At 47.6% G+C, this 11,793-nt stretch overlaps 1 protein-coding gene across 1 annotated transcript in view; it reads left to right on the forward strand.

The window, feature by feature from the left end:
* Positions 1-9,222, forward strand: part of LOC115072898 (vacuolar protein sorting-associated protein 33A) — a 29,325-nt gene extending 20,103 nt beyond the window's left edge. Inside the window, exons 11-13 of the mRNA XM_029570885.1 lie at positions 3,716-3,853; positions 4,591-4,759; positions 7,920-9,222. Of these exons, the coding sequence (XP_029426745.1) occupies positions 3,716-3,853; positions 4,591-4,759; positions 7,920-8,113 (501 nt within the window). The 3' untranslated portion in view covers positions 8,114-9,222. The remainder of the gene's footprint in view (positions 1-3,715; positions 3,854-4,590; positions 4,760-7,919) is intronic.
* The last annotated feature ends 2,571 nt before the right edge of the window (positions 9,223-11,793 follow it).

Genomic DNA, 11,793 nt, shown 5'->3' on the forward strand with positions numbered 1-11,793 from the left:
GGCGAAGCAAGATTGGACAATGAAGGCGTGCTAGTCCACTCCTCTCTGGAGGCTATTGGAGGGAGGCTGGCCCTCTTTTACGAGGAGTGAACCAAGCTCAGGTTGGACCGGAGAGTCTCAGGTGGTGAGAGAAGGCTATGCTCTAAAAATTTCTGCCTCTCATGGATGCCTTTCTAATCTCCCACTGTGTCTCTCAGAGCAAGCAGGAGGCCGTGCGGGAGACATTGCACCATCTGCAGCTCCTGCACACCATTGTTCCAGTGCCGCCTCTGGAAAGGGGGCAGGGTCGATACTCCATGTACATCGTGTGGTGCCCAAAAATGAGGAGACTTTTCAGCCCATTCTCAATCTACAGAAAGTCAATGCTGCCCTCCAGATGTTGCGTTTTCGGATGGAGATGTTGCGCATGGTGTAGGCGGTACACAAAGGGGAGTTTCTGGCATCATTGGACTTGTCAGAAGCCTACCTGCATATCCCCATTCAGACTGAGGTCCGTGGTACTGGGGGAACATCTCCAGTTTTGAGCTCTTCCCTTTGGGTTTGCGACAGCGCCACACACTTTCAAAAAGGTGATGATGGTAATGGCGGCGGCTCTCAGGAAGAAAAGGTATCCTGGAGTACTTGTACCTGGATGATTGGCTGATACGGGCAAAGTCGGAGGTGGAGTGTGCTCACTCGATCCAGCAGGTACTGCGGCATCTGGAGGCATCGGGCTGGATGATGAACCTTGCAAAGAGTCATCTGGAGCCGACCCAATCCTTGGAATATCTGGCACCTCGCTTCAATACCTGACCAGGGAAGATGTTTCTGACTATGGAGAGAATCGTCAAGTTGCAGAGTCAGGTTCTTCGGCTACTGGACCTGTCGGTTCCCAAGGTTTGGGATTACCTGCAGGTGCTTGGATCCATGGTGTCTACGCTGGATTTGGTGCCATGGGCCTTTGCTCACATGCGTCCTCTGCAGGGGGCTCATTTATCTCATTGAAACCTGCTGTCGGAAGATTTTCAGCTTCCTTTACCATTGCTGGAAGTTGTCAGGTCCAGTCTTTCATGATGGCTGTCTCGGCGTAGTCTGGAGAAAGGGATGGATCTAGAAGTGCCCGACTGGGTGTTAGTGACCACGGATGCCAGCCTCTCAGGCTGGTGGGTGATTTGTCAGGGAAAATCAGCCCAAGGTCAGTGGTCGCCGGAAGAGGTGACTTGGTCCATCAATCGGCTGGAAACTAGGGCGGTGTGCAAGGCTTTGTTAGCGTTTCTTCCGCTAATCCAGGACAAGCTGGTGTGTGTGTTCTCTGACAGTGCAACGACAATGGCATACATCAATCGGCAGGGCGGCACGAAGAGTTGCCTGGTGGCGCTAGAGGCACAAGAATTGTTTGGATGGGCGGAGAAACATCTGGTGCGGATAGCTGCTTCTCATGTGGCCGGAGTAGATAATGTGCAGTTAGACTTTCTCAGCAGTCAGCATCTGGATCCGGGGGCGTGGGAGTTGTCGGCAGAGGCCTTCACCTTGCTGCAGGCACAGGTGGGGCAGACCAGTGGTGGACCTCATGGCAATTCCAGCGAATGCCAGTGGATTGGTTTTCCGTTGCAGAAGGGAGGTCAGGTCAGAGGGCATAGACACTCTCGTTCAACCGTGGCTGGCGCACCTGCTGCTGTACGAGTTTCCCTCATGGGCTCTCGTAGGTCGAGTTCTGCAGCCCATCGAACTTCATCCGGGCAGGGTGAAATCTGGTGGTGCTCAAGTGGCTGTGTCGGCCGTGTTTTGGACACCTACTGCGTCTGACGATAGACAATCCCATTCGCTTGTCTCACCTCTTGGAATTGCTGTGGCAGGGACCCGTATTTTCAGACCAGGAGGATCGCTTCTGTCTAGCGGCTTGGCTTTTGAAAGACAGCGACTCCATTTGAAGGGCTATTCGGAGCCGGTACTTGCTACTTTGCTTCAGGAAAGGAGACTTTCCACTTCAATGGCTTATGTCCAAGGGTGGAGAGTCTTCGAAGCTTGATGTTTGCAGAACAGGGTGCAGCCTTTAAAGGTGGATATTCCTCAGGTCCTGGCCTTTTTACAGAGTGGTTTAGCGAAGGGCTTGGCCTATAATTCCCTTCAGGTCCAAGTAGCAGCAGCCTTGGGTTTCCTTCATGGCAACATTCAGGGTAGACCATTGGCGTTTAATCTGGATGTGGTTCATTTTCTTAAAGGAACAAAACGTCTGCACCTTCCGATGCGGAAGATCTCTCCGGCTTGGTATCTGAATTTGGTTCTTTGGGTACTGTGTGATCCCTCCCTTCAAGCTAATATGGAGGGCATCATTGAAGGATTTAGCCCTGTTTTCCTGGTGGCCATCTGCTCAGCTAGGCGAATATCTGAGCTGCAAGCATTGTCGTGGAGGGATCCTTTCCTCCACTTTTTGGAAGATGGCATTTCTTTCTGTACGGTTCCTTCATTTTTGCCAAAGGTGGTATCTTCCTTTCACCTTAATCAGGTCGTTGAGCTTCCAGCCTTTCCGAACTTGACGGCCGATACTCCAATGGCTAGGGAGATTGGATGTGTATCGAGTTCTTTTGCGATATCTCAAGGTGACAAATGCCTTTCAGAGATCAGATCATCTGTTTGTACTGTTCAGTGGAGCAAAGAAAGGAAATAAGGCTACCAAGGGCACTATTGCTCGATGGTTAAAAGAGATAACGTCAGCCTAATCTATAAGGGCCAGTCGGTGCCTGAGGAGTTGACAGCGCATTCCATTAGGGTGCAGGCAGCTTTATGGGCGGAGTGTCAGCTGCTCTCTCCACAGGAGATCTGTCGTGCGGCGATGTGGTCTTCTCTTCACACTTTTACCAAACATTACCGCTTGGATGTGCGAGCCCAATAAGAGGCAATGTTTGGGGAAAGTGTGTTGTGCGCGGGTCTTTCGAGTTCCCACCCAGAACAGAGGGGCTTGGGTACATCCCACTCATCTGAACTGATCCGGGGTTTGAACAGGAAAGGAAAAGTGGTTCTTACTTGCTAATTTTCATTCCTGAAGTACCACCGATCAGTCCAGAGACCCAGCGCCACCTGTCAAAAGGCTTCCTCACTTCTGGATGTTGCTGAGCTGGTTTATGATTGACTCAGAGTAAGAAGTAATCATAGTCTGGTATAGCTGTTGTTTTAAATCAAGGGGGCCTAGTTTGCAGGGGGGTCCAACTTTACATTTCTGTTCACCCAAACTTTATTGGGATTTGTTGAGGTAGACATCTTGGCTTGGGTACAGGTCAATACTGAGGGATTGCAGGTGGCACTCTTGGTTATGTAGCAGGGCCTCAAAGTTTTGTTCTCTGCCTCCATCTGTTGGTAGGGCTGCATAAACCCACTCGTCTGGACTGATCCATGGAACTTCAGGAACGAAAATTAGCAGGTAAGAACCAATTTTCCTCTTCTCCTCCTGCCTCTCTTAAATAGTATTATTTGGTGTGCACAGTGCTGTGCCAAGTTAACCATTTATTATTATGCTGGACTGTTAACTAGGGAGGAAGTAAAACCTAACATGAAGATTTTGACTCAGTAGGCAGGAGGCTACACATTATCATTAACATTCGTCAATCAGCAAAAAAAAGTTTGTATCCTGTTTGTTGCTGTAACCTAAATCCCTAGGTTCAAATTTGCTCCACGCTGAATTTTCATATATCTTTAACAGGATTGTAGTTGTCATATTAAAGAAACTATTTTATTGCAGACATATGGCTACGAATATCTATTAACCTTGAACAACCTTGAAAAAGCTGGGCTCTTGAAACCTCAAGGCAGCAGTAGAAACAATTACCCGACCATCCGGAAAACCCTACGCCTGTGGGTGGAGGAAGTGAATGAACAGGTACTGTCAGCGCTGTGAATGGGGTGCACCAGGAGAAAGAGCCAATTACCTCCCTGTTACATTAGCCAGCATGGTTTTTCGCCTTACTCCCTCCCCTCCTGCCCTCAGCAGTGATCCCATCTTGCACGGTCCCTCGCCTTATTCCTTCCCCTCCTGCACTCAGCAGTAATTCCATCTTGCACGGTCCCTCGCCTTATTCCTTCCCGTCCTGCACTTGGCACTGATCCATCCTCACCTAATATTTCCCATTTTTCACACCACTGTTCTGAGCTCTGCTGACCTGTGATGTATGAATTACTCACTGTGTGACACCCACTGTCTGCAGTGGGCTAACCTTAGAAAACTACTGGAGTGTTTCCTGGTTTTTGTTTTTTTTTAAAGATAATGCACCCAAACAGAGAATTTGCTTGATCATGGTTTAACCCCAGGGCTCAAGCTGTAGCCTGTGTGCAGGATCCAGGATTGGAGCCCCCATCTGTCTGGGCTAGTCATGCTCAGGGAGGGATGTACTGTCTAGGGAGTGGGGACTGTAGACAGTAGAATTAAAATGAAAAAAAAATTGCCTGGTTGTATCACAAATCTTTAATATGTTAATTTCTCAGAAATCTGAAGACCAAATATTTTGCTATTGAAGCTCATCTTCAGTTGCATATAATGTTGTAAGTACGCAGGATTATCTGTCTGTAGCTCTTGATCTTCTGCTGCCAGTGACTGTTGCTCCATTCTCTGTTGCACAGAATCCCAGTGATATATCCTACGTGTACAGTGGTTATGCCCCTTTAAGTGTGCGCCTGGCCCAATTGCTGGCTCGACCGGGTTGGCGGAGCATTGAAGAAGTTCTGAAGATGCTCCCAGGACCTCACTTTGAAGAGAGGCAGCCGTTACCTGTGGGACTGCTGAAGAAGCGTAAGCATGGGGCGTAAAATAGCTTTTAAGGCTTGGCTTAGTGCCAGGAAGGAATGAATGCCTAGGAGGCAGCAGTGTGTCCCTTCTTACAGCAAGCTCAGACTTGGAGCTCATCTGGGATGAGCAGTACTTGATGGGATTGCAGTTATGGTCCGTAACCCTCTACGTTGTTTGAAAATCTTTAGTTTGTAAGTAGAGGAACAGTGATTCGGGAGAAGTCACAAGACATGAGTTCAAGACACTCTGTCATCTTGCATAAAAGTCATGGATCATGTTGGGTCAGAGGAAAGGCCCAACGAGCCCAGAATCCTATCTCCGACCGTGTCCAATCCAGATCAGTAGGAAGGACCTGGCAGCTCTCAAAGAGTGGATCCATTCCTTGTTGCTCACACCCAGGGATAAGCAATTTTGTTTTAAATCTGCTACTTGTCAGTTTCATACAATATCCCCTAGTACTGTTTGATAGTATAAAATAGCATTTCCTGTTAACCACATAATTTTATAAACCTATGTCATACCTTCTCTAAGGGAGCCGCTCCATTCAGGGGCAGCGGAGCGCAGCTCCACTCCTACTGCTATTTTCTTACTTTATAATTACGGTTAATTTCATTCTTTCTTATGTACATTCTTTAAATAAATCTTACATTAGAATTATTCATTCCCAGTCCTTCCAATAAAATACTTAATGTTAAAAAAAAACGCTAGGGACTCTTCTCTCTGCCTGCAGAAATGTCAGTAGTAAGCGACGCTTCTGTACTATGTATGGAAAGAGAGAACGTAGAGTAATAAAGAGATGTAATCGGAGACCAAGAAAATGTGGTCTGCAGAGATCAAAACAGTCCCACTCGCCTGCTTAAAAAGAACTTCCAAGCCCACCTTGGTAGGTCACCCCAGCATTTGTCCCCTGGGAAAGGGGGAGATGGTGAATGGTGAGGGCTTATATGTCTAAGGGTGGATGCAAGGGTATTAGGCACCCTAGATGAATCCTACAGCCCCTTCAACATACGCAATTAATAATTATGCATTGATAATACATTTTACATGAAAAAGGACTTTCAGAGTAGTCTTGTGAGGTAAAATTATCACAGCCACATGTATATTATATTTACATATACTGCTGTGGTGCCATTGAGGAAGCCTTGTAAAAGACACTTGGAGCCCATATGGTATCAGGTCTTTAGTAAAGTGCGTTAGGTTTGGCGCTTGGCCTTCAGAAATCCGTAAGGAAACTGAACTACAAGTACTGTATACTAAACCTCCCATATCAAAATAACAGCCAGCATTCAAACAGGAAGTGCAACATTGCAAGTATTACTACAGGGCTTAAGGCGTACATCCGATCAGGAAAAAAGAACAGAAACTGCCCAGTAGCAGAATGCCGCCCCCCCCCCCCCCCCGTCACTCATGCAGAGCACAGCCAAACCCTTCTCCAATACAGAATAGAGAGACCATAAAGTACAAATAGAAATATGCAGAAACTGCAACAAGCCAGACTTTGTTTGCAGTGCAACAATGGAAAAACAGAACCATCACCATTTCTCTCCAAACATCAAACAATACAAGCTTCTAGATATGCTCGGTAAATAGGGAGTCAGATGAAACTTTAGAAGGGCGGGGGGAGCAGTCGTTCTGAATTTTGGGGAGAGCCATGGCCCCTGTGCCCCCCGCTTTCTGCTGCCTATAATTCCAGCCCTTTTATCATATTTGTTGCCCGTCTCTCTACCTTTTCTAGTTCTGCTACATCTTTCTTAGGAAGGGGCAACCAGACTTGCACACAGTACTGAAGGTACGATCACACCATAGATCAATGCGGAGGCGTTATGATATTCTCAGGTTTATTCTCCATTCCTTTCCGAATAAGTCCTAACATTCTATGTGCCGCTGCCACACACTAAGCTGCAGATTTCAAAGTATTGTTCCCAATGGCTGCAAGGTCCTTTTCCTGGGTGCTGACTCCAGCATGGTGTACCTATAGTTCAGATTATTTTTCCCAATGAGCATCTCTTTCCACTTGCCCACGTTAAATTTCATCTGCCACTTAGAGCCTCGTTTGTCTCCCTATGCCCTCAGGACCCAGTTGAAGCCAAGGTGTTTGCATTAATCTGTCTGCCATGGGCCACAAATAATAAACTTTTAAAATGTTAAAGTCCCAAAGCTTGTTTTTACCATTACTGCAGAGAGGCTGAAATTTATAGGTGAATTTTAAAAAGCCTGGCGTCGGGCTGGTGCGCACCAACCCTATTTTAAAAAGTGCCATTTGCTCACAGAAATGCCACGGCGTGCACATCTCAAAAGTTTCCAAAAACGAGCGGGGTGTGGGCATTGCTGGGCCTGATGAAGAGATGTGCGCATAACTTTACTTCTGCTGTGGAGGAGGTGTGAGTCCTAAAAAGATCGAGCCATTTCTGAGGGGTTTAAAGGCTCTGGGGTAACTGGGGAGAGTGTCGGCTGTCAAACCTGGGGGGGGAGGGGGAGGTTGGAGAAACCTGTTAACTGCACATAGGAACTGGTGAAACTGGCAATGACGTGGGCACACGCCACTTTTTAAAAGCCCCCGCTTAACGCGGTAGAAGCGGGATTTGCGCGCACGCGTGCAAGCGACCAGGCTATTTTATAGCATGCGCACAAATACAAGCCCCGGTTACAAAATATCCACGTCCCTGGCGCGGGCCGGTTTGAAAGTCACCGTCGCAGATTTTAGCAATTACAGTTCAGTAAGGCTAGGCCGGGCCGGAACATATCCCGGGAAGCTGCCGTTCCGCTTTGATCACAATCCTTGATTGGTTGGACTCTGTTGGGATGAGTAAAAACCAAAGTTTGCAAATTGCGCCTCCCTGGGGAAAGGTCTTGGCTTGAGCGCTCGCCTTTTTGGATACCTGCAGTACAAAAGTCAGCCCTGTTCAGTTCTGATCATTGCACACGTTCGCTCCAAACCGTTAATCCGAGTCTTCACCTGGAGGAATGCCCTGTTTTACCCTGCCCAAAAGTGTAAGCAAATATTAAAAACAAGCCCAGAGCAGAGTTTAGTAACAGATTACCCTGTAATCCTTTCCTAAAGGATGGCTCACGGAAGAACGCTCGGGATGACTTTTCCTTGCTGGCGGGTGGAAAGAATATTGTTCTAATTTCTGTATATTGTTCTGTGTCTATTTTTCTCCAGGTCAACAAGGAGAAAACAAAGTGACGCTGGTGTTTTTCCTGGGAGGCGTGGCTTATGCAGAGATTGCGGCCCTTCGGTTTCTCTCCCAGATGGAAGACGGCGGGACAGAGTATATTATAGCCACCACAAAACTGATCAACGGGACCAGCTGGATCAAATCCCTGATGGATAAGCCGGAGGCATCGCCGTTCTAGAGAGGGAATTGGCCTTGTCCTAGGCAAGATGGAAAGGGCAGAATTTTATCCTGCAGATATTCTTCCACACCCCAGGAAGGAGCCGGAAGACGCCCCGTGCCTCGTGCTGCTTGAGCAGAGGGATTCCTCTTTCACAACAGTTTACAGGCTTCTCATGCGGACGGTACCCAGGGGGTAGAAACACGTGGGACGTGCACTGCGGAGATGAGTACTGATGTGCGTGTGACACTGTCTGCAGATGGGATCCTGAGACTGCTGCCATACTGTAGATAGAGCTTCTGAAAAACATTGCTTGTCAAAAGAAGTAAAACTAAGAAATCAACAAAAGCAGTCCTGGCCTTTCTTTAACATTACAAACAATTCTGTGGCGGTAAAAGCTTCCACGAGCCACTGATTGGGCTATAAAATTTCCTATATGGTGCATGATAGAAGCTTTTGTAATACAGTCTTTTAATGTTATTATTCTTTACAGATCCTATTTACCATTAACATTTTGTTCCTTTAGATTCTGGAAAATATTCTGCTTTGCTGCTTCTTGGCCAGGGCTTCAGGCCTTGTCGTCTGCTTTATTCTGAACCTTTCAAACATTCCTTTTGTTTTTTGAGGGCACATCCCAGCTTGAGGCTGTGGTGAAAGCTGCCCGCCATGGGCAGCTTTCACCACAGCCACCACCAAGTTTCCTTGTTATAAAGCACTGTGAGTTCCCTAACGGCGTGACACGGTATTAATTACTAATGTGACGTTTCTTTTCTTGCGTCGTTCACTTCAGCAGGGGTGAGCAGCATCTTAGGGTGACTTTATTTAAGACTGCTCTGTTTCATCCTTTCACCCACTAGATAACTTTTACTTTTACCAGATTTCAAATGTTAATATTGATGCCCAAAGATATATGGCTTTGCTGCACTGAAATATAAGTTAATACTACCTCAGGCTTCTATGAGAGAACAGTTTTCTATAGTATGTGTAAACAAACTGCCAGATACAACAGCAAGAATTAAGTTTTCTCACCAAATATTTGGGTTTTATTTAAAACAAAACAAAAAAATAACTTTAGCATCTATTTCTAATACTGTTAAGTAATCCCCTCCCCCCCAGGATAGAGCAATCCTAGGCAAGTGGCCTCAATATTCAGAGGTAGCAGTCTGGTTCCCGCAGCGCCAGACCTGTTGTTTGGGGAAAGTCGCCATCATCAGACAGCTTTTCCCACCCACAACTGGACTGTGAAAAGCAGTTGGGATCTAAGATGTACAGCAGCAGTGAAGCTGCCACACCTTACATTTCAGGTTAAGGCAGAACCCCTCAGCCCTTCCAGCTTCTGGTGTGGCAGGGCGGGAAGTTAATGGGATTTATGGTGTTAGGGGAGAGGGGAGGAAGCAGAAAGAGGCATTGACCAACTCCCCTGAGGAGCAATTACTGCTAATGGGCTTCCTGAGCAGCTGCTTAATGCCCTGTCCAGTCTGAGGCCTGGCTCTCAACAAGGCATTAATTGGATAGAAAGAGACTCTGATTAGATTAAAGGCCATTTTCTCCTGATTGCCAGAGGATAATACCTTGGTAGAAAGAGAGATTTGATTTCCAGTAGATATTCTGTTCTATCTTTAGTCTTTTGGGTTTTGCCTGTTGCTTACAAATGGAAAAATCATGCAATCCTCTGAGGTTAAATGCAGTTGAATTTGTGTATTATTTGAATAAGAAATTCATCCAGGGCGGGATACAGCATATCTGGATGGCAGCATAGGAGCAGAGATCAGTAGCCAGCTTAACAATAGAAGAAGGTGGACAGTAAGGATAAAGAAGAGAGAAATCAACAGTGACTAAACTTTCAAACAAATACCTGATGATACGCCCAACAAACTGTCAAACTATAAATGACCTTACTTCCATGAATTTCCCTAAACTCCTGGGGAGTGGGAGGAGGTGGGCGGCCATGGTGTTAGGAGTCGGGAATTACCCCACATTCACTCTCTATAATTGGTCCATATGATGTCACTAATGACACCATCCATGCTGCACGAACCAATCGGATCCCATTGCAAGCGAAGTCATTGGAGAAACTGTGTGACTCGGCCAAACACGGCTGCTTCCAGTTGTCGGTGAACTGCTTTAAAGAGCCCTAAAAAACTGTGACTGGGCAGTGACATTTGTATTGACATGTTGGTATAGGAATATTGCAAAATGCGTGCAGCCTACGCTTTTTCGTCCCTCCCACGGTCTGTTTCGTAGTGAAAGATACCCTCCTTCTGCATGTTGTAGTTATTAGAGGCTCCAAGAAACCTTCTTTCCGGGAATAATTCCTGTCTCGGGCCGTGATGTAATAAGCTGTTCTCTGCCACGCCCGTGTTACTGTGCCTGATTTAACAGGGAGGTTAGCGTATAACATTGAATTTCTAGCACTTTAATAGGTGCGTTCAGCAGCTAAAGTTATACATCAGTAAGCCCAGGGGCGGATTGGGCATGCCTGGTAGGCTGGTCCAGCTGGTCATGTGGTCTTCCACAGCTCCTGCCTGGCCTAATTTTACAACCGCTGGACTCCAGGCACCATGGAGTTGTTTGCGGGCTGCGAGAGCCGGGGACGCTTTCTGTTGGTGCTTCCTTACAATTTTGCGGTACGCCCGGCCCCTGCCTAACTGTAGAACCGCGGGCTGGGCATGGGGCAAAATTGTAAGACAGCACCAGCAGAAAGCGTCCCCGGCTCCCGCAGCCCGCATCAGGCAGTAGAAGAAGAGGCCTGGAAAGGCTGTCGGCAGTCGGGACCAACCCTTCCATCCATGGCCGAAAACAAGGCCCACTGGGGCCATAGACACTTCCTCTCCTTCCAGCGACCACAAAAAAAAAAAAAAAACGCAACAGGGCCGTCAGCAAAAACCTTCCCACCCGCGGCAGAAGAAAGGAGCCAGCAGGGCTGAAGAAGAGGCTTAGCAGGATAACTTAAAGGACATGCGGGGCCACCAACACTGTTGCTCCCCCCTTAAAGAAGAGACCTCCTGGAACTAGCCCACTCCTTTCATCAGTTGCTTAATACAAAGGCCCAGCACATCCTCTGCCACCTGCAGCAGATGAGGAGGCCTGGTTTGTGAGAGAACCAGTGAATAAGTGTGTGTAGGAGGGGGAGACAGCCAGTCAGTGTGTCTGTATATGAGGGGGAGAGAGCCAGTGAGTGTTACTGTGTCTGTGTATCAGGGAGAGAGAGCCAGTGAGTGTGTCTGTATATGAGGGGGAGAGAGCCAGTGAGTGTGTCTGTATATGAGGGGGAGAGAGCCAATGAGTGTGTCTGTATATGAGGGGGAGAGAGCCAATGAGTGTGTCTGTATATGAGGGGGAGAGAGCCAATGAGTGTGCTGTATGAGGGGGAGAGAGCCAGTGAGTGTTACTGTGTCTGTGTATGAGGGAGAGAGAGCCAGTGAGTGTTACTGTGTCTGTGTATGAGGGGGAGAGAGCCAGTGAGTGTTACTGTGTCTGTGTATGAGGGGGAGAGAGCCAGTGAGTGTTACTGTGTCTGTGTATGAGGGGGAGAGAGCCAGTGAGTGTTACTGTGTCTGTGTATGAGGGAGAGAGAGCTAGTGAGTGTTGCTGTGTCTGTGTATGAGGGGGAGAGAGCCAGTGAGTGTTACTGTGTCTGTGTATGAGGGGGAGAGAGCCAGTGAGTGTTACTGTGTCTGTGTATGAGGGGGAGAGAGCCA

The sequence above is a fragment of the Rhinatrema bivittatum genome, chromosome 11 (genome assembly GCF_901001135.1).
Source record: "Rhinatrema bivittatum chromosome 11, aRhiBiv1.1, whole genome shotgun sequence".
In the NCBI taxonomy this organism is placed as follows: domain Eukaryota; kingdom Metazoa; phylum Chordata; class Amphibia; order Gymnophiona; family Rhinatrematidae; genus Rhinatrema; species Rhinatrema bivittatum.